Below are 22,277 nucleotides of genomic sequence, written 5' to 3'. Positions count from 1 at the left end.
ACAGTCCAAATCTGCTCCTCAGTTTGAGTAAAACATTCTGCTGCTAAAGGGTTTTATTCCCCCCGAGTTGTAAGGCTCGGCACTTCCCTGGCGGCCGTCTGACTCCGCAGTGGCCTCGATGACTGCCTCAACCTCCTTCTTGTATTATTCATGAAGAGAGAAAACTGAGAGGCACAACAGAGATCCTCTCCAAACACTCTGAATGCAGTAAATAAACTAGTGGTTTATTTAGTGGTTTAGTCATGTTGAGTATTAATGCACAAGTGACCAGTGTGAGGGATTTAATAGCATCTACTGGTAAAGTTGTGGATTGCAACCCCCTCGTCTTAATCTCTCCTTCCTAGTGTGATGTGAGGTTTCGATATGCGATGATATATGTGGTGTCCTATCCCAGCTGACATTGGGCGAGAGGCATTCTCTTAATAGTGCCCCCTAAATCTGACACTGGACCTTTCAGGGCTTCTCTATCCATCTATCCTGTAGTGACAGTTCAAAGTTCGACTTTTCAAGCTTCCAAAGCTGATTAATTAATTTCAAGCTCAACTTTTTCCCCAATCATCCCGCTCTATTGTGAATGGGCCTATTTTAATCTTATCGGATAGTGGATTTAAAAAAATATGAAGGAAGATAGGGTAAGAAAGAACATTGTGGTTGTTTGCTATCATTGTGTGTCTGTATTGATAACAAGTTGAGATGCACTGAAAACTATCTGATTCAGCTGCAACAATTATTTTCATTATCAGCTAATCTGTGTGATCGTTTTCTCATTAATCATTCTGATTCATCAAGTAATAGTTGCAGCTCTACTTCTAAGTGATTTCTGAAGAGACTGTAATGGGATCATTGTTTCTAGATTCCTGTACTGACATTTCTTGTCATGAATTGTCCAAAGATGCATTGATAATAATTTAAATGGTAAATGGACTGCCTTCTAGTCTTTTGACCACTCAAAGCGCTTTACAGTATGTATCTCATTCACACATTCATACACTGGCTGCCATGCAAAGGTGCCAACTGCTCATCAATTTGAGGAGCTAACCATTCATACACATTCACACACCGATGGCACAGCCTTCAGGAGCAATTAGGGGTTTAGTATCTTGCCCATGGACACTTCAACATGTAGACTGGAGGGGATCAAACCTGGGATCGAACCGCCAATCTTCTGATTAGTGGACAAGCCTCCGAGCCACAGCCACGGCTGCCAGTGATGATATTAAATAAGCCATTTGAATATATCTATGATGACAGATTATTCAGTCATGACAGTGGTCTGTATGTCCCTTCTTTGATTGTTTTATTTAAGACTCAGAGTGCAGCCGAGAAATAATGTGAACTTCCATCTGTTCCATCCCGAGTTCCCCATTGAGTTGATTTTCCAGCACAAGGAGCCTCGCTGTCGAATTAGACTGAATCTGTCTGGCTTTTAAAGCCCATTTTCTTCCTGTTCCATAAAGAAACCAGTGTGAAATGAACAGTTTCTTCTTCTCGGCGAGGGCACAAGTTTTTGGCTGCTATATTGAGCCTCAGCTTGACGAGATGACGTGGAAGCCCAAAGCAATCTTTTGAATTTTAAGGAATCCCTTTTTAGTGAGCAGCCGAGCAGCACTAATACCATGAGACAGCGGCAGCGGCAGTGGCATCTTCGCTGTCTGGTGGTAGGCGGACGGTAGAGTGTTTAGTTTTCATACAGATCAAGTGCTTACAGAAGCCGCCACAGGCTACTTCACTCTGTTCCCTCAGCCTCTTTGAAAGGGAAATGGTTTGTTTGCAGGGGAAGCTGCAGGGAGCCATTTTCTGTCAGACAGGCCAATCACTCTCCGAGCCGTGGACCAGTGTGTCCACAGCTACGTTCCCTGAACTCCCCCTGTGCACATGCCGATGGTGATAATGCACCCATTATCCTAAATGTGGTCTCAGCTGAATGATCTGATTGGTCAAAGAGCTCAAAAAGCCCGTCACCAACCTCTAATGATACCGCTGATTGTCCTGCTGTCGGTTCTTAAGCCGGGATTGTTGATTAAGCCATGAGGCCATTTTGTCTTTTCTTCTCTGGTTCTATTTTCTAAGATTATCTTGTTGTTACTTAAGAGAAAATGAAACCAGGATAAGCATAATAGTCTGTTCTGGTGTCAGGCTTTCCGCTAGCTGTTGAATCTGCTCCCATCCAGCAGAAGAGCATCAGTTAGGTTCAACGCTGATGTTGGGTGATCTGGTCTGTCAGTCAGCATTCCAGTTTATCCCAAAGGTTTAGTTGGGGTTGTGGGCAGAATGAGTTCTTCCACAGCAAACCGGGACAATCCTTTTAATAGACCTCTGAGCACTGGGGCATTACAAGGTCACCCGGCAGCCCATATTTGTCTCAAAAGTTGAAATCTGAGTCTGTTATTGTCTTTGTCACTGTTCTGTCACTTGTACACCACAACCAAAAGGACAAAGAGAGGTTGTGTTGAAATGCTTTCAGAAATGGTGATACAAAAAAAACTGAAAAGTTTTGTTACCATCAAAAGCTGCCAACTTCAAAACCGTCTCAATGATCCACTGCACTCTTGGACATAGTGTGACCTTGATCCTCTGACCAGAGGTGCTGCTACTCTCAGCTGAATGACTGCTCATTATAATCCCACCTGGACCCTCAGGACCGCTACCGAGCCTTTAATATGTGAATACAAACAGGAAGTCCAACAGGGCCGAATCACAGTGGATGCTACATGGCACCACCTTTATTCACTCTGTCTGTCTGTCCTCTGGTGTTTTTCAGCATTAGTCACTCTCTCAGTTCTTTCTACACTTTTTTTTTTTTTTTTAAACACAAACGGTGGTGGATTCTGCTAAACTCTCATGTAGCTCTGAGAAAACAAAGCCAGACTTGTGATTACTTTTGCTTATTTTTTTTTCTGTCTCATTCTGCTAAACATCCAGGCCTCCAGAGATGCAGTAAAACCCAGGCAAGGTCTGGTATTCTGCAAATAAAAAAATGCCTGTTTGGTCCTATTGTTTGCTCGTTGCCACAGTGAGATTTATGTGATCTTAATGATTCATACTCAAATAGCATGTTTCCTTCCTTCCTGCTCAAGAACTAAAACATAAACTTAAAGAAAGAGAAAGAGGAGAGAACTGCTCCCAGCCTTGTTCCATTTTTTTATTTAATGACGATCAGATCAGATGACCCCTTCAAGGCCCAAGATATTTTAAATCTTATGTTACAAAACACTCTTTTGATGCTCTGTATAATAAAAGCAGATATATTTCCAAATCATGTCAAGATTATTTACGCCTGGTAGAAGCTGACTGTCAGATGCTAAATGTACCAAAAAGCTTCTCTTGACATCATTCTGTTATATTTTCCATCATTTTAGATCTTTTTGGAATATCTTTTGAGGTTAGTGTGAATTTCCAAATTGTGCAGATGTGGCTATGCCTCTTTCTGCACTGCTTACAGAGAATTAGCATCTGTTTGATTAAAAATGGATGACATCAGGGACAGTTTAGAGGTTCTTACGTCTAGCAGGGCTGTCACAGCAGGGTGGCTCAACAGTGTGATATCAACATTAGCATTTTGTGTTGTTGTTTTTGCAGATTACTTTGCAAATCAAATGTAGATATTTAGCTAATGAGTGACCCTGTTAACTGGCGACTTAATGTCGGATTACAATCTGGTGGTAACAATGTTTACTGCTAACTCGCTGAGAAACACCAGCAAGCAATGGGTCAACTACTGACAAACTGGGACAATTAGTGGACCAGTGAGTGTTTTTTTGATGTGATTTCTGATGTCTTAACACTGTTTCAAAAGACACCCTTTGTGATTTTCTAAGGGTGGAACAATGAGAGAGGATAGGTGTTATTCACACAACCATAAGTAGTTGCTTGTCAGGATGAGGTTGTTTTGAGAGTTTGCACAAACCACCAGTGCTTCATTTTCCTCATGAAGATGATCTCCTTGCTGCTGAAAGCTGACTTCAGTTGAGGAATATTGAGTGTGATGAAGAAGAAAAAAAATCATTTTATATTAGTCTTCTATTGATACTACATAATTAGCCTTGATCTCATTAAAGACCCTCCTCTTTAATGTTTTACTTGACAGAGAAAGTAAAACCAAGACTATTTCATCTTTTGATTCCTTTTGAACTCACGTAAGTGGCAGAGCTTCTCCAGTTTGTCTTGGTATCATCCAGTTATGTGGGCATAATTCAAGGTGAAAGGATAATTCTGGCAGCTCTCCAGTCCTCCCAGTTCATCTCACAGCTCTTCCTGTGGACGTTCAGAGGAGGAGAAGCCTCAGGACATCAGCTGTTAATCCACCCTGACAGTGACTCAAACTTCACTCAGTATATGGAGAAAATGGATTTATAGAGGATTTACTTCCTGAGTCTTTATTCTGCTGTCCAACTATAATGCAATAATAGGTCGTGTACAGTATCTGCGTGTGAATCTGGCTCTAAAACCAGTCGTGTAAAGTCTTCAGTGACATATCTGAACAGACTGAATCCCTCTGATACTTGATCACTCAAGTGTTTGTTGATGATGAGAGCGAGGAAAGATTTCTATCGACTGCGTGCTCGTCGTGACGGTGAGCTGTGCAGAAAAAAAAAAAAAAACGACAAACCCTTCGAGCCAAGTCCTTTGAGCAGCCTCGGAATGACTGTCGCCACACTCATTGTAAAACCAGTGCAACATCGCCATCTGCTGATTCACCAGACTTGATCCACACTAACAGACCAGAAAATTTAGAAACACCTTAACAAAGCATGTCAGATCACTCCTTATGAAGCATGTTTCTGTCACTGTGTCTTTGAGGTATTGCAAAAAGAGGATTAGATAGATTAGTCTAATTCGACATGGATATACATATAGGAACAAACCTCCTTAAAGTTTGCATCTTGAAGAGAGTGAACGCTAAAGAGTCACTATCTTTCATCTTCAGGATTCTTTGCCATATGGTGAGCCACGGGTAAAAGACTCACAACATCTGAATCTGGGGTTTGTTTTAAGCACTTGATTGTACTTTTGTGTCTCTCCTCTGTAGACTTTCTCCTTTATGGTTTGGTATGAGAGGTTAGTGCTCTATGAGTCTGTTGTGCGGCCAGGTCTGCAGCATAATTTGCACGTTCTGGTCCATGCCACCCTTGTCATACAGAAGTAGCTCCTCGTTTTGTCCTGGCTGGTCAGATTCCTTCTCTGGTTCGACTTCTCTTTACCCCGTACTGTGTCACTGTGTTTCTTTGTTTGTGTCATGCTAATTTGCAACCTGCATGTTCATCCATGCTGTGCGAAACATGTTTTCTGTAAAGAGGGAGATTTGCAAAACAACGGAATCATTTATCGTGATATGAAACAATAAACAAAGCTGCAGATCAGCTGTTTGAGTCAGAAAGTTGTGTCTGTCTGGCTCTGTCACTGTAACTCTGATCTGAGCTCTGCAGTGTCAAATAGTGGGGTTCAGTTGGGCTTATGCTTAGCAAGGTGGATTGACTGAAGCCTTGTTGCTCAAACAGCTCACAGCACCCATCCGTCAATTAATGCCACAATTAATGCAGGACATTTTAACATACACAGACTTATGGAGACTGACTTGTTCATTCCAGTTTTTTGGCACTTCTGCGTTGGCTTCACTTCCTTGGTGGCTGTGTGGTATTGCTGTAAGACTACTTCTTGGATGTAATAGGTCCTATTTATAAACTTCTAATATCATTGAGCATACAAAGACAAATCCAGTACTAAAATGCTAGTAAAACTGGAAACCATTTAATAAGTTTGTTAATGGTATTGATTTAGCAAATGATAACGAGGAGGAATAAGTAGTCATGTAAACCTTACAACAGGACTAAATACAAATTCGTATTCAAAAAATAAATTCAAATACCCGCAATTGTATTAAGCCCTTAAGATACGCATAAAATGTCTTATGGATGAGAAGTGAGTGTTAGTGATGTGTATATGTAATGGTTGTTTGTTTGTTCGGTTTTGTTCTGTTTATGACACTTGTACCATAACAGGTGCTTTCGTTGGAGCATAGACCTACATATTTGATATAACGACATGTATGTATATACAAGTGTATGTGTATGTAAGAAAATGTTAATAAATATATTGTTAAAAAATATATATAAAATACTAGTAAAACACATGGATGTACCTCAAAGCTCGGTGTTAGGCCTTCTGTAATGTAACATTGAGGCATGCAGACCACTGTCTACTTCTAATAATATAATGTAATACAACCCTTTAAAACACCCACACGATCCCTTGAAAAGCTAGACACTAAACTCTCCTGCTCTGTCTCATTGTTGGGGTGAGCAGGTCCTTCATTAATCAGAATTTGAGGTTTAACCTATGCTCAATGTTAGCCTTTTCCTGTTCGCATTGAACAGCTTTATAAGTGCAGTCAATGACCTAAAATTGTGCGCTCCAAGGTTTTCCTCTCTTTTACCATATGTCTACTTACTCATAAAATGCCTCTAATATTTCATTTTTATGTTTTTTCTTGTGTGTGTTCATCAGCCTGGAGACTTTCTGAGGATCTACAACCTACGAGCGATCCCAGGATCCAGTAAGGTGCCCGGCCTCACCAGCAGCCAGTCAGTGGAAGTGGATCACCTGGCTTTTCACCTGCATGGAGGGACGGCGTTTGGCAGGGGGATCCGGGTTCTTCCAGAAAACAGTCCTGACATACAGGAGCTGAAGAGGTACAGCCTGAGACGAGGGACAAATAAAAGAACTGAGGCTAGAAATAAAGTCGTTGTTGAAAACACACTCCATATTGCAGACTGCGCTCTGGTTCTTACTGGTCCTGCTTTAGCTGCACCATTAGACCAGGAAAGACTAGGCCAGCACTAGTGTAGACACGGCGTGTCAGCTGCTATTCATTCAAAGGTTTAAAAGTTTGGAGCGTCCGTTTAGAGAGGACATACAATAAGATAAAATAATCCAGGGTTTAAAATCAGTCCTTGTTGGTTCATCCCTTTCAGGAAATTTTAACAATTTGATTAATGTCACTGTATTTATGTATCCGTGAGAGTAAGTCTCATTAAAGATTTTCTTCTTGTTTATGTATCTGTAGAACCATTAAGGCCTTCCCAGAGGATGATGAGCTGAATGACTCGACGTTGTTGGAGATCTGGGGAACTCCACCAGAGTCTCTGGGTAGGAATGTTGGATGGGTCTCACATTTATCGTTTTTTTCCATCAAATATTAAAACAACCAAGTTGCCTAGATCAACTGGAATTTGGGATGGAATGTGTTACAGTGTCATGTTTAACCCAGGGTGAATTATTATATAACAATTATGGTCATCCCTTATCTTTTCAATTAGTGTCATCATCAGGTCTTTTCAGATACATACTGTATATACCTGCCTCATTTAAGACGTTGAGAAGTGGCACATCCATATGATCCACAGCACCCTTTTTTAAGGATATCTTCAAAAAAAGTGAGATTTGGACAAAATCTGGAAGCTGCTGGGAGTTATAAATAGATAAACAAGGCTGTAAGCACAACATTGCTCACAGTATATACATTTTTTAAAAGGAATGTCACTAGAGTTTGCTCGTTCGCAGTAGGTTAGGAAGCGGCATTTTGCATGCATCCTGTGTACACTAACGCTGTGTCTACACAGGATGCAAACTGTAGTTATGCAAAAAACAGATACATAAGGCCTGTTCTGTTTTATGTCCAGGTTGTGTTTATGTGGGTAGAGTGTGAAAAGCAAGCTGTTACTCTGCCTGTGCAGACAGCTGGATAGATTCAAATAGAAGCAAATTGACGACACCAGCAGTCCTGTTCTCCAATAAAACTCCTTTGTGGTGTCTATGTACCAGTGACTGAGATTGAAAATGAAATTTTTTTCATTACATGACCAAAAAACAAGCCGGATTTTGATTCATTGAAAAACTTGTTCACCAACAGCAGAAATTTCAACATCATGACTGCTCATCGTTCCCAATTTTTTTCACTGAGGAAAGGACGGATGGACTAAAGCTGCAGGGAGCTGCTTCCATTAGCAGAGCCTTGTAAAAGGCCCACGCTTCACTGAGGATGTAATAAAAAGTCCAAACTTCAACTGTGACCTGAAGGTTTCCGCACAGGCAGACAAACGGCAACAGCTTTAAAATAACTCTTCTCCTCGTGTTCGAACCTGCAGGCCTCATGTCTGTTATGTAACTCTGACTTTTTTTTTTGTTTGTTTTATTTGTTTAACCTCTTTATGAACGGACTCAAGTAATTCAGTTTTAATGACAGGAAAAAATCAGCCATAGTCATATCCGAACCAGGTCTTTGAAGAGCTCTGATACCAGAGTCAGCAGGTGAAGGATGAAAAAGGAGAGAAGAATGAATTTATGACATTAAACCACTCATACGCACTGGTCTTATTGTACAGCACATTCTAAAGAAATCTTTATTAGGTCTTTATGTTCTTATTTTTTCTCTTTCTTTCTCTATTAAACACAAGTGCTGCAGGATGTGTGAGGCAGTACAATCTGTTTGTTAGAGTACAGTTTGTTTACAGGCCTGTGTTACTTATTGCTTATTGATTTGTGTATTCCTGTGTCTGGTTCAGTCATTGATTGTTTCTCTGTTTCTGATGTAGGTGATGTGACAGCGGAGAGCAGCACAGGTATGAAACGCAACACACCACAGAAGCAAACAGTCCACATGTCACTTTAAGCACTTTAAGCGCTTTCTGTTGTTTCTCATTGGTTCTGGATTTCCTTCCCATTTCCAGCAGATTGGTAGAACATTGCTGGTTTATCAGCTGTCTGTGTACAAATACATCTGTTTCCAGAATTACAACTTCACACACTTTTAAGGTTCTATATATGACACTAAATATCAAGATGTTGCACTAGAGCACAGCATTTTAAACTAAAACAAATGACTGCTACAGGCGACCAGACTCCACTGACAAAACCAGTAACTTTACCTCACGGATTATAATCATAAACACAATTCAAACTGGACAGAAACAAACAAGCAAAAAAAAAAAACAATTTTCCAAGAATCATTAACTCTGGTTTGGTAGAAATAAGCCTTTATGTGAAAAATGATGTGAAAAATATTGGAAATGCAAAACAGGCTGCAATGTAAGCTCATTCTTGTGGTTAAATGTGCCATCATAACAAGTTCATTAAACATGCTTGTTTTCCGTACTGACACACTTAGTGTATGAGTGTTGTATGTACGAATCCTGTGTGAAGTCATGTTTTAATGATATTCAAGGTCAGGATACAGTCAAATGCTACTTCCATTTTCTTAAGGAGAAGGTTTCTATGGTGCAGCATTAATAAGAAAAGTTGAAGTTGATCAGAGTCACTCTTGTATCTGTGAAAACTGTGGCAACTGTGTTTAATGTGTCATAGATTCCCTGCGTGCCTCAGAGAGAAACTGCACTCACGACATAGAGCCAGTGACGCTGTCTGAGTTGAAGCGGTCCAATCTGGGTCGAGTTCACCACGTCAGAGCCCAGCTGAGATCCTACAAACCCCACAGACTCCACCAGGCTCTGAAACTCTACTGCAGCAAGTGTACATCCATGTAGGTTCACACACAATGTTAAAACCTCAGGTTTATTTTACATTTGTGTCTGTATGCATTGTTTGATTTCTAAATGTAATGTAATCTAAAATGTAATGAAATGACTCACCACTGTGATACCAGGCAAGACATCCCAGATGATGAACTGGTGGCACATCTCTTCTTGGAGGCATCAAAAGAGTCTGGACCCTGCAGTCCTCCTCCATGGTTGCTCTCTGGGCAGATTGACGCACCCAGAGATAACCCAGGATCCTTGAAGCAACCTCTGACTGTTCACCTTTCCTCCCAGCTCGTGTCTGAGAACAGAACCAAGGAGCTCATCTTCCTAATGGGTAACGGGTCAAAAGTCTGACGCACAAAAAGTCAAGTTTTCACTTCTAAACTCAGACGTCTGCTGACAGGTTCTGCTGTCTTGCAGGTTCGACTTTGGAGGAAACGCGTCAACTAGTGTCCGGATACCAGAACATCATCCCTGTGAGGTCATCGGGAGGTCACCTGACTCTGCTCGACCTGTCTGCACCTTTCCTGTTCAGAGGCAGGAGGAAATACTACGGGTCAGATGAACTTCACGCAGTTAGAGCTTTATCAGACAGTTAGCTGCTCAATCAGAGCAGAGCAGCAGTGTCTACACAGGATGTGTTCAGGGACAGCTTTGGTTTTGGCAGTGCTAACAAACAAACACACAATGGCTTGGATGTAGATTTTCAGCATCTGGCCACAGACATTTGTCCAAAGGATGTTCAGTAGCTGTGTGCTTAAACCTATGCAGCTGAGCCCACTAATAAAAAGGGATAATAATCACCATTTTTTTTTGTCAAATATCACTGAGAACATTTGAGCGCTGATCTCTTCTCTCTGTCATTTCCTGCATGGGTTCAGGTGCAGACGATGTTCCGAGCCTGCACTCAGGGAGTTGTGTGCCGAAGGAGTCGAGCCGATCGATGAGACGATCATTGCTAAAGGTGAGGGAAACGATTGCTTTCAAACTCTGGAAGGTGAAAACAAAAAACTGTGGAGGTGGAGAACACGGAGAAAACAGCTCACACTAAAATGTCAGCTTCTCCCTCTGCCTGTTGTATGCGAAGAAAAATGTAGATTTTCGTTCATTCTCCAAAAAACATTCTCTGGCCTCATCCATGAGTACACCATTATGGAGGGTTTTAAAACTGCAGCCACTATGACAATTTTTTATTTTTTTTTAAATCATATTTCTCAGCTGTTACTGTTACCGTTTGTGTCCTGTGTTGTCTTGTTGTGTTCAGGGGTTTAAAGGCTCGTCCAGAGTTTCATGTAGTACTCCCTCTCCTTTTTCCTGATTCAGCAGGTTCTAAAAGCTCCTCGGCTGCATTTTTTTTCCTCTGAAATATATTACACAGTGTTGTCATCTCTGGTGTTCTGGTCTGCAGCTCTCGGCATTCAGCTGTTGCAGTACGTCCTGCTGATGGCCTTTGAGGTGCAGGATCCCACCGACACGCTAGAAGCCTTCCTGTGGAGAGACGCCGTGAGTTTCAGATCACATTTCAAGACAGATTTAAATCAAAAGGAGAGGGAAGAGTTCATTACCAAATGTTACCAAATGATATATTATGTCCATTGTAAAGAGTAGTAACATCAAATAAACATGTTAAAGGAAAAATACACAACATGATAAAAACACCCGATAAAGAAAGTCAGAGTTAGTAAGTGCAAATCGTGGTTTGTGTTTTTCTTTAGAAGTCGTTCTTCGGGGTGTCTCCAGAGGAAGTAGCTGCCAGTCAGGAGGCTCAGAACTGCATCCATCAAACAATGGACTCCCTCTGTCCACCAGGAGGCAGCACTGGTACATCTTCAATTCTAACTCTTTAATCAAGCAGATTTAATAAAAGAAGAAATAAGATTTCCAGTTTTAACAGTTTGCTAACAGAAAGGAGAAGTGTTTTCTTTGGTGCTGTTTCAGTGTGCAGGCGACATCTTCAGAATCAAAAGCATTTAAATCCCCCAAAACTCATATATAATATTTAAGGTGCTTTGGGATGACTTGGCTTTAATCTCATTTTCCTTTATTTCTTAAGAAATATTTTTATTCCTTTTTGTTTTAGTTTATTTACCATGTGTCACAAAGTGCATCACAAGAGTGAAATGATTCAAAATGATACTATAAAAATAAAACATTGTTAATTGCTTATGCAAATAATCATTCATCCAAAAATTATTTTGATAGTAGGTTCATTGTTTAAGTCATTTTAAAGCAGAAAAATAGAATAATGCCGAGTTTGATCTTCTCAGTTATTCTTTTTTTAAACTTTTTTTAACTAAAAGATAGCTTTTTTAAATCATCAGATCAATTTTTTCTGTATTTTCTGACATTGAATAGACTTTTAAAAGTTTGAAATAAACTTTTAAAGGATTAACTGAGAATAATATATGAGCAAAATAATCCAAAATTAGAATAATCAGTAGTTGCAGCCCTAAAGGAAGAAAATAATTTTAGGGTCACTTGTTTTTAATTTATTTTCTTAAAGTTTTAGCTTCTTGTTTGATTGTATTAACGTTGCAGGAAACTTTAACTGAAGGAAATCACTGATGTTACTGAAACCATCAAAATGGTAACAAAAAGTTAAACGTAAAGTAAAACGTCTAGTTACAAATATACATATCACTGTTTGTTTACCAGCAACAGGTGGCAGACTTAAAACCCAAAGTCTGAACCAGCAAATTAAGATAATGAGATTCAAAGAAGCAACGTCAGCAATACACAGAAATATACAGTGTTCCTCTGTAAAAGTGAGTTCAGGTGTGTGCATGTGTCCTCAGGTGAGCGTCCGTGGCTCGATTTGTGTCTGATGGCGTCCCGCACAGAGGACGACGGGGGACAAAAGCAACCCTGCTATCAGATCTGTCACACCGCTTTCACCAAACCCCCCTCCACACACTCCGACCCAGAACCTGCCTGAACCACCTGCAGGTCAAAGGTCACTGGTAAACCTGCCGAGTAAAGACATTTTGGATTTACATCCTTCGTGGTTTCATGTTCATTGCATAAAAAATAAATGTACAGAATGCGTTGCTGCAAAAAATGTATAAAACTGCTGACTGATGTGTATTTTTAAACAATCTGATGTTTCCTGTGCAGCTCATTGAGCATTTTAATAACTTTCAAAATAAAAGAGGTTGTTGGTATTTATGCAGTTGGAGGTTGTTATGATGGCAAACAAACAATAAAAGCTTTCTGATACTGGAAGGTTGTGATGTTCAGTGTGTCACCACCTGCACAGATCCAGGATCAGTTACACTTCTTTCAGATTTTGTTGTTGAGATAAAAAGTAAAAAATATTAGTTTCTGTAACCAGGAGTTTTTCTTTAATTGTCTAAACTGACACAAGTCTCACCCAGCATGCATTTTCATCAGTAAAAAAAACTTTAAAGTGACAAATGAAAACCATTTAGCCTGAAAACAAACTCTTCTCTGGCAGAACTTCTCCGTCCTGATCTGTAGTGTTATTGTGCCATCTGTTGGTCAACTGACAGCATGATGCACTTCATAAAAAGCTTTTTCTGGTCCTTTATTGATATAAAGTGGGTCCAAAGATGATACAGTACAGAGCGAACACAAATGGTAAGTATAGCAAATAAATGTACAGTCTACTTTCTTTGTACACATGTTCTTCATGTCTTATTTGGATATCCTTGTTGTTTTAAAGTCATCCTCTAGGCAGGAGACACCATCCTTATTGTCCAGAGGTGAGTCTGATCTTCATCTGTCTCCAGTCTGCACAGAAGTTCAGTTTTCTGTTGCTGCCTTTTCCTGTTTCTCTTCTGTACATTGAAGGCCAGCAGCTATTAGAGACCATCAAATATGTGGAAACAAACACAGGAAAAAAAACTCCAAACGGGGATTTAAATATTTTCAGATTAAACTGACAAAGCTAAAGCTGGCTTTACTTTCAGAAGATAGATCTGTAAAAACCTGTGAGTCAAAAAACAACCAAACACTTGAATATTCTCTGACATCAGATTGGTGTTGGTGTAACACTCAGACTTTGCACTAGATGGCACAAATGACCTGAGAGCTTGTTCTGACACGGATTCAATGAGAACGTAATAAAGTCTAGTTACTTTTATTTCTTTGACTTCTCACCAAACTGGGACATTTTTTTCTCTTTGACTTTTAGTCATTTAATAATAAACTGAAGCAAAGTATTCAAGTCAAAAGTGTATTGATATATTAGTCTGCACGCAGTAATAGAATACAGTTTTCTGTACGTGAGTCACTAAAAACACAAAACTTCTTGGCCCATGTGCATTGTTGTATAATATTTTATATTTGGTTTACAGTGTATGCACTACAAACTACTTTTAAATAAATTTGAGAACTGATATTTTTGTTTGCGTTGTACAGAAAAAGTTACAAGTACAGAAAGTTTCTATCTGGGAAATTAATCATTTGAAATTGTAATAAATGTGTCAAATTCATATTAGTGTCACTTCACCAAAATGAGGAAAATCAGGAAAAGTCTTTTTGTTTGTTTTCCTGAAAAGATTGTTCACATAATAATTATGACATCATATCATAATGATACACAGATTACACTTCAGTGTGTCTGTACAGTTTATTATAGGGTCAGAGCAGGTTTGACAGATGACTCCCCTCCTCCTCCTGCCTTCTTCCTCTTCCTCCTCCTACTCACGACCTCCTCTCTCTCAGACGGAGCTCTGCGTCTCAACCGGCTCCATTTCACCGCGCTCGATCCCGGACTCCGAGCGCGCCGGAGCAGCTGTGCGCACAAATATTTCAAGAGACGGAGGTGGACCACTCTACCCCCATCCACCACTTTCAGCTGCGGAGAGTCTGAACGGACAGTTTCCATTTTCCTTGGTTTGAGGACTTTTTTCTCCGCTGTGGTTTTTGGTCTCTTTGGTGATGCCTCCAGACTGGAGCCGCTCCGGGACGCACCCACACCCGACAGGTGCACCTCTGATACACAACCAAAGACTTTGTGAAAGCTGTTTGCGCTCAGAAATGAATGAAAACTAACTTTTTGTGGCAGTTAAAATCTCCGCTGTTTTTGGACTGATTATCAGAAATCAGAGATGGATCGATCATTTTGGAAAACGCATCAGTTCAGTCTGACGGGTTAGACAGAACCACACGATGCTGCTTCCATTCTCGGGGTTACTGTGTTTGTGGCTGTGCAGCGAGGCCGGCGCGAGTCAGTTCCAGTGGAAGAAAACAAAGACTACTTTCAGTCCTCACTATGAATCCACCGCCGCTGACAGGAATGCGCAGAGCCGGAGATGGCGCACAGCCATCGGGGAGGACAATAGGGGGACACGCGGTGCGAGTGCGCGGGCCTTGTGGTTGGATACTGTAAATCCGTCACCCCGTAATCAGCTTGGAACACAGATACCCCGGCATGCTGTGCGTAAAAGTGACGCGCAAAATGGAGCGCGGCGCCTCCGACCTGAACCCAGAGCTGAAGCTTTGCGCACGAATAAATACAACGCTAGTGAGCCGCTGCGAGGTGGGTGCAGGCCTGGAGAAGTGCTTAAACAAACTCCGCATGGACGCACCTGTAGCCTGGGGAAACACGGACAGAACCGGCGGCACCGACGGAGCGCAAAATCCAGCAGGAGGAAGCGGAGCGAGCCGATGCACGGAACCACGGCCGCGTGGGAGGCTCTGCCCGCGGCCATGGCGCAGGAGCAAGAACCGGTACCCCCTTTTGGACTCAACACCAGTGACTATGAGGAGGACTACTCTCTGCCGGACTTTACCGATACCACGCCGTTAGTCCCGGTGAACCCGAGGACCAGAGGGAGGCCGGTGAAGAACCCGTTCTACCCGGTCACTGCAGAGTCGTATGGGGCGTACGCGGTCATCATCACCGCCGCCATCATCTTCAGTGTGGGGATCATCGGGAACGTGTCGGTCATGTGCATCGTGTGTCACAACTACTACATGAGGAGCATCTCCAACTCGCTGCTGGCCAACCTCGCGCTCTGGGACTTTGTCATCATCTTCTTCTGTCTGCCGCTCGTGGTGTTCCACGAGCTCACCAAGAACTGGCTGCTGGGGGAGTTCTCGTGCAGGATCATCCCATACCTGGAGGTGAGAGAGGGGGTCTGAATCTGGGGTTGATGCTGCTGACGAGTGAGATGTCAGTTGACAGGCGAGAGCAGGTGTAACAGGTAGTTTGTAAAGTTTCAGACTGCCTGTGGAGACACTTAACATCATGTTTGAGCCACACATCAGTGACACAAGTAGATCTAACATAATAAAAAGCCTAAAAGGACAGGTTCTGTAATCATCCCTCCTCTTCATACCAGCCATGAGATCCCTTCCTAATATCTCTCCAATAGATGTGATGGGGTCAGTGCAGAAAGTCACAGGATTTTGACGTATGTAGAGATGAAGATTGCAAAGATGTGCAGCTACAGTCTTAAAGGGTACAACACCCTTAAATTATGCTGTAACTCTCCCATCTGGCATATAAAAAGCAAACAGTGGTGTGAGGGAGCAATGACTGGGAGGCCTTGTGTGTGATGTTCAATGGAAGTGGCATCATTTTAAAAAACTTTTCACAAAAACCTTTTCACACGCTCTTCTGGTGTTTTGGAAAGGTGGAATAAATTCTAATGTAACAAACATTTAAGTCACATGACTGATCAGCTGTTTCCGCTCTGACAGCTTCCTCTTGCCTCCCATGTCTCTATAATACATCCATGATCACTGCACACAGATCTGATGTAAGCTTCCTCGCAGTGTTGGAGTCAAGACCAAGACCAGACAATATTCAGTCTACTCAGGTAGCTAACATGTGGCTGATATATTCTCTGTGGAAAAGCTGTGGAACGACTTTTAAAAGTATTTTGAGTTCATTATGAAACTGTGGCGGGACAAATTCTTGGTCTCGAGGCCAGTCTCAACCGATCCAGAGTACTACAACACTGCTTCCTCACATTAATACGTGAAACAAACACAAAATGTCAGATTTGCTGTTTTCTGCATCGTTTATTACCGGCTGAGGTCCAGCTGGTGCTCTTTAAATAATGCCATCTTGTTGCATAACAATACTTACATAATAATAATAAGAATAATACTACATATTTCCTTTTGCTAAATTGTTTGAAATCCAGTTAAAATTTGCAAGACATTTGAATGGAAACACGGCTACTTTTGAGGGCTCTCAAAGAACCACGGAGTCTGGCCTCGTGATGTTCAGGGAATGCGAGAGAATTCAGCTGAGCCATGCTTTTAAATCAAAACAGACACTAGAACCTTATTTTGAGCACAAAGATCAGTTTTGACATGCAATATGTTGACATTAAGTTCAAGTCTCACATCATCATCATTGTCCCTTCCAGTGTGAGAGATGGGGGAAAAATAGGACAGAACTCTGTTTTATATAAAAATCATTTCTCAAGTTCAATTAAAGATAACATGAGGCTCCTGCAGGACATTTTAGTGCCACATTCCCTCTTCAAGTGGGTAATCCCAAACTCAGTAAGGAAACACAAAGGAAAGAAAAGCAATGAGAAAAAAATTCTACAAAGATTTTGGAAGACAAAAAAAAAAGATTTTACAGCATGTGTCTTGTTTTTGTTGTGACACGTTTTCCTGCTCACGTAAACGGATCAGATCAGAGTAGATTTAGGTGGACGGTGGCTCCAGACTGCAGTCAGCATTTAAATCAGGTTTAATGTCGCCTAATGTGAAGAGTCTTTAATCTGATCAGCCTCACATCAGGCTGCAGATTAGAGAAAGACGACCCCCCCTCTGATCAGTCTTCCTCAGAGGAAACATGGCGGCCTGAGATTAGATCTGGATATATTTAGACTTTTTATTGAATTTCACAATAAATATCGATTGTTTTGGATATGAAATCTGAAAACTACAGTATACTTTAGGCCATAGTACGCGTCCAACTTTGTGGCCATTGAAATCACGTCACATATGGCTGCAATATTCAGCTGTCCGTATAGGCTACTTTATACATTACATTTTGTAATCCCTGTTGATGTTGAGCTGAAGTTGAAATGTAAATATTAAAACGTCATGTTTACTGAGTTTAATCTTCTTAACAGCAGCAGCTCTTTGTCCGACATGATGACCTACATGACATCAGTGATATTTACTGATCTCACCAACTGTCATCTTCTTTTTTCATTTTGTCTCTTTTATTTACAGTAGATATTTCATTTTAGGGTAGACAGTCCTTTGATTTCACTCTAAAAGTAGAAGTAATAAAATATTTTTATTATCAAATATTTATTTTTGACCTTAATAAAATAATTAACAGTGCTGAGATTAGACATGTCAGTGTTTTACTTCCTTGGTAGTTCATTCATTCAGAGTTAAAGGTTCAGTCAGAGCTGCAGATCTGAGATCAATCCTGTTGTCTCCTCTAATGTTTAATGGAGCACACAAAACATCAAGAGGATTAAACCTGAAAACTGCTGTGCACACACACACACACACACACACACACACACACACACACACACACACACACACACACGAACACAAATAATACTTGTTTCTGTTTTTTTTGTTTTTTGTTTATTTTTAATAAACACCATTACCCACAAGCCCACTGAGAGCTTTGATATTTCTGATCTAAATAATATACTGAAAGTGACTGAAAATAGAACAAACAATGCCTCATGGTCACCAGTGTTCATCATTCATGATACTTCAATAAATAATTAAAATTAAATGAATTGTTTTAACCTTCACACGACCAACTCTCATCCAAGTGTTTCTAGCTACCTGTCTTTATAAATATATTTAATATGCACAGAAAAAACACAAAATATCACAACATAAACAAAATATTTGTGGCTGAAGTTGCCCCATATCAGTGTGGAGTTCGAAAAGAAGTGAGCTGATGAGTGAGTGAGTCTTCCCCTCCTCATCTCTGCTGCAGACTAGCAGCTCAAAGCTTGAACCCAAATCTCAGGCCTAACTGTTGGCAGTCGAGTTGCACTGTGGGTAATGTAGGTGCCAGGTTTTTAAATAAAATAAAAAAAACCTCTGAATCTCTTCTGCCCATCGTGACAGGTTATAGAAGAGCAGAATCTTTAATCCTGACGTATATGAAGCATGTGGCGTAAACATCAGGTGTGTGTGGAGAAACTGTGACTTTCTTCACAAGCACACATGAAGTGTCATATTTCCATCATGTTTTTATTGTTTAAGCTTTAGTCTTCTTCTTCAGCCCGAGCTGTTTATCACCATGAACCAACTCTTAATATTCACGGAACATAGGTGGATAGAAACAACAGAGTTCATGGTAAAGTTTGTGCTACTTTTGAATGGAAAGGGTTCTGTAATCGTGCAACCATCTCAACTTGTCTGATGACGTGAACTCTTGCGAGATGTAAACATGGGAGTCTTTCCATCTCCGTCCACCCTATAGGACACGAGCACAGCTATGAGAATGAACAGAGAGAGCCAAACAGTGTCGAAGTGTTTAGACAGCAGAGATTCCAGATAAAAGTTGGAAAGAAGACATCAGAGGAGAGAGAGTGGAAAATCTTCATGGGCGCTGATTGCTACTAAATGAACATACAGCATATCGTTAACATCAATATGAAGCTCGATGCTCGTTTGTCAGGAACATGTTTTATTGTTTTGAGTAACAGAAGCTCGTGGAACAGCAGCTGGACAGGAAGTGACATCAGGACTGTGGTTGTTTATGACCAGCAGCGTCACACTGTGTCCTCCCACACACACAAGCTAACTAGTGTGCCTGTCTGTTGTCCTTCAGACAGGGTGAAGTGTTTACAGCTGCTGAGACACAACAGATGTTGTTTGTGACTTGATGCAGAGCAGAGGAGTGTGTGTCTGTGTGTTTTCACATGGTTCACATTAGGGTCAGGATTCAGGGTAAATGAAGAAATATTTCATTGGTTAGTGTTTAACTCGTGATTCAGTTCATATTTTATACACCAGTTTCATAGCAGAGGAAATATTTCATTGGTTAGTGTTTAACTCATGATTCAGTTCATATTTTATACACTTATTTATATGTAATTCAACTTTTCTATAAGCCGTTTTTGTTAACAGCATAAAATGTATGCACTCATTTTAAAGAGAGATTAAAGAGAGTCCTAGTAAACATATAATGTGATGTATGGAAAAAAAAAAAAAAAGCCACAATCGACTGTTGGAGAATTCGCTGCATTGAAGTGTCTGCTAATGCTCCACACACTTGATATGACGGTGGTGGAGAGGTGAGACGGCCTGCAGACACAGACCAGGACTGCATGTCAAATCCAAACACACAATGTTAAAAGTAAAAATAGAAACTGTACCATTAATACGGACATTCAGGAAGCATGTATTCAAACTGGATATAATCATAACATCTGACATTCTTCTTCTCCTCCCAGGTGGCTTCTCTCGGGGTCACGACCTTCACACTTTGTGCACTGTGCATCGACCGTTTTCGTGCCGCCACCAACGTGCAGATGTACTACGAAATGATCGAGAACTGGGCGTCCACCACAGCGAAGCTTGCCGTCATCTGGGTGGGCGCTCTGCTGCTGGCACTGCCCGAGTTGCTGATCCGGCAGCTGGTCACTGAAGATGGCGACCCACCCGACGTGACGCCTTGTGAACGCTGCGTTATTCGGATCTCCACTGACCTCCCGGACACGCTCTACGTCTTGGGACTGACCTATGACGGCGCACGTCTCTGGTGGTACTTTGGCTGCTATTTCTGCCTGCCAACGCTGTTCACCATTTGTAGCTCGCTGGTCACAGCCCGCAAAATCCGCCTCGCAGAGCGTGCCTGCGTCCGCGGCAGCAAGAAGCAGATCCAACTGGAGAGCCAGATGAACTGTGCCGTGGTGGCGTTGGCCATCCTCTACGGTTTCTGCATCATTCCAGAGAACATCTGCAACATCATCAACACATACATGGCAGCCGGCATTCCCAGGAGAACCCTGGACATCCTGCAGCTGGTCAGCCAGATGCTGCTTTTCTGTAAGTCCGCGGTGACACCGGTGCTGCTGTTCTGCCTGTGCCAGCCGTTCACGAGAGCCTTCCTGGACTGTTGCTGCTGCTGCTGCGATGAGTGCGGCCCTCCCCGATCCCCCACCACTGCTGCCAGCGACATCGACAACGAGGGCGCCACCACTGAGCTGGAGCTGTCACCGTTCAATACCATCCACAGGGAGCCGTCCACCTCCGCCGCCTACACTGTTGTGGGGACACACTGCTGAGGTCAAAGGTCAAAGATGAACAGTGTGAGGCCGAGCTTCATCTGGGTCGCTCCTCTGATGTGATTCGAAAATTTGACTGGTGGACACGTTGACATATCATGATGTAAATGAGTTTTTTAAAAACTTGAGTGGATTCGACCTCAACCCGTCACTGACGTGACTAAAGACACCACTGTTTGTCCATTCACTGATTTTATAAAAGACAGCCAGTATTAGTTAATAGCCTTTATTTGTTTAGTCCTTTTTCATTAACTCACAGTATTTTTACTGAATCTGCACTCTGACCTTATTTCTGTTCATTGTCACTGTATTCCACAGAAGCTGAGAGCCGACATGGACCCCAAACTTCTGCTTCTTTTTCTTGAGGTCACGACTTAGTCCATCAACATTGTTTAGCTGATGTGCTGCACACTCCCTAAGAGTCTTTCTGTTAATTATTTGGAATTAATTAATTAATTGGGCATCTATGAATCAAACACATTCCCCTGTACATAGTGCCAAATTACATTGCTTTTTTCGGGACATGTTCAAGGAAGCATACTCCTAAAAGTTTGAGTTATCTTCAGTAATTGATTTTGGTAATGATCTTCGACCATGGCCGCTATGATCACCTGTAGTTTTGTAATTATGGATGTTCTTGGTTGTTGTTGTTTTTTTTTTATGTGTGAGTGAGTCAAAAGGATCCTCAGTAATATATTGAAAATGGCTGTTGATGCTGTGTTGTGTTTGCTGATGATGTTCTTGTGAATCAGTTCTGGATGTGAGTGTGTTGCTCCGCTGTACGTTCACAACATGACAGAGTTATTGCGTTTTTTAGTATCACTTTGATTAAAAAGTATTTTAAAATAGATTTTTGAACCTGGTTTGCATTTATACAGTTGATTTATTTGTTCAATGGCAGCTCAGTGTAGTCTTATAGAAGTTTCTAGAAACGTGTAGTTTTCCCATGTTTGAACAGCAATTTTAAACAAAAAGTCTAACTTTCATTTATAAAAGCAAAAATTGATTTGTGGATTTGTAAATATGCGTCAATTCAACCTCCAAGTTACAATTCCAAATCTGAGATATCGAGGAGTTTTGAAAAGAACTACATTGTCTTCAAACTAGTCAAAATGGTTGTAGCCGCCATCACTGACAGTATCATCTAAATAAAATATAAAATTAACACCAATAGAATCTATTAATCTAATTCAAAAGGAGCTATGTATGGTCTGTTTGTATCTGAGGTCGATTTTTGAAATACGTAACACAGCAAAAATCGCTAATTAAGGTTGCTTATCTGGGCTGACTACACAACTGGAATTACCATTTTCGAAAATAAAGTGCAAATTCTCCCATGAAGGAATATCATGATATTTTCCAGTTTTACACAATCTGCCATTATTGAACTGACCTAATTTATTATTTATATGTCTTGTTAGTGACTGAGCTTGTTTTCAAACTGGCATTTATTAGCTGGCTAGCAGAAGTTGGCATCCATCAGAGGCAGAAATGAAATAAGTGTTCACATTAACATTCCAAGTGTAAATTATAT

At 41.1% G+C, this 22,277-nt stretch overlaps 2 protein-coding genes across 2 annotated transcripts in view; both read left to right on the top strand.

The window, feature by feature from the left end:
* The window catches only part of pot1 (protection of telomeres 1 homolog), a 68,212-nt gene extending 55,414 nt beyond the window's left edge, over positions 1 to 12,798 (top strand). The window contains exons 11-20 of the mRNA XM_019267597.2: positions 6,505 to 6,689; positions 7,064 to 7,146; positions 8,592 to 8,618; positions 9,361 to 9,535; positions 9,659 to 9,867; positions 9,954 to 10,089; positions 10,415 to 10,497; positions 10,942 to 11,036; positions 11,249 to 11,354; positions 12,329 to 12,798. Of these exons, the coding sequence (XP_019123142.2) occupies positions 6,505 to 6,689; positions 7,064 to 7,146; positions 8,592 to 8,618; positions 9,361 to 9,535; positions 9,659 to 9,867; positions 9,954 to 10,089; positions 10,415 to 10,497; positions 10,942 to 11,036; positions 11,249 to 11,354; positions 12,329 to 12,468 (1,239 nt within the window). The 3' untranslated portion in view covers positions 12,469 to 12,798. The remainder of the gene's footprint in view (positions 1 to 6,504; positions 6,690 to 7,063; positions 7,147 to 8,591; positions 8,619 to 9,360; positions 9,536 to 9,658; positions 9,868 to 9,953; positions 10,090 to 10,414; positions 10,498 to 10,941; positions 11,037 to 11,248; positions 11,355 to 12,328) is intronic.
* Positions 12,799 to 14,059: 1,261 nt separating this feature from the next.
* Positions 14,060 to 21,593, top strand: LOC104927982 (prosaposin receptor GPR37). Its single transcript, XM_019267589.2, has 2 exons — positions 14,060 to 15,623; positions 19,910 to 21,593. The coding sequence occupies exons 1-2, from the start codon at positions 14,667 to 14,669 to the stop codon at positions 20,741 to 20,743; spliced, it is 1,791 nt and encodes a 596-aa protein (XP_019123134.2). The 5' UTR covers positions 14,060 to 14,666; the 3' UTR covers positions 20,744 to 21,593.
* The last annotated feature ends 684 nt before the right edge of the window (positions 21,594 to 22,277 follow it).

This window comes from Larimichthys crocea, chromosome XXI (genome assembly GCF_000972845.2).
Source record: "Larimichthys crocea isolate SSNF chromosome XXI, L_crocea_2.0, whole genome shotgun sequence".
Taxonomy (NCBI): Eukaryota; Metazoa; Chordata; class Actinopteri; family Sciaenidae; genus Larimichthys; species Larimichthys crocea.
Note: the sequence above shows the minus strand (reverse complement) of the source record. Positions and strands in the feature narration are given on the sequence as shown.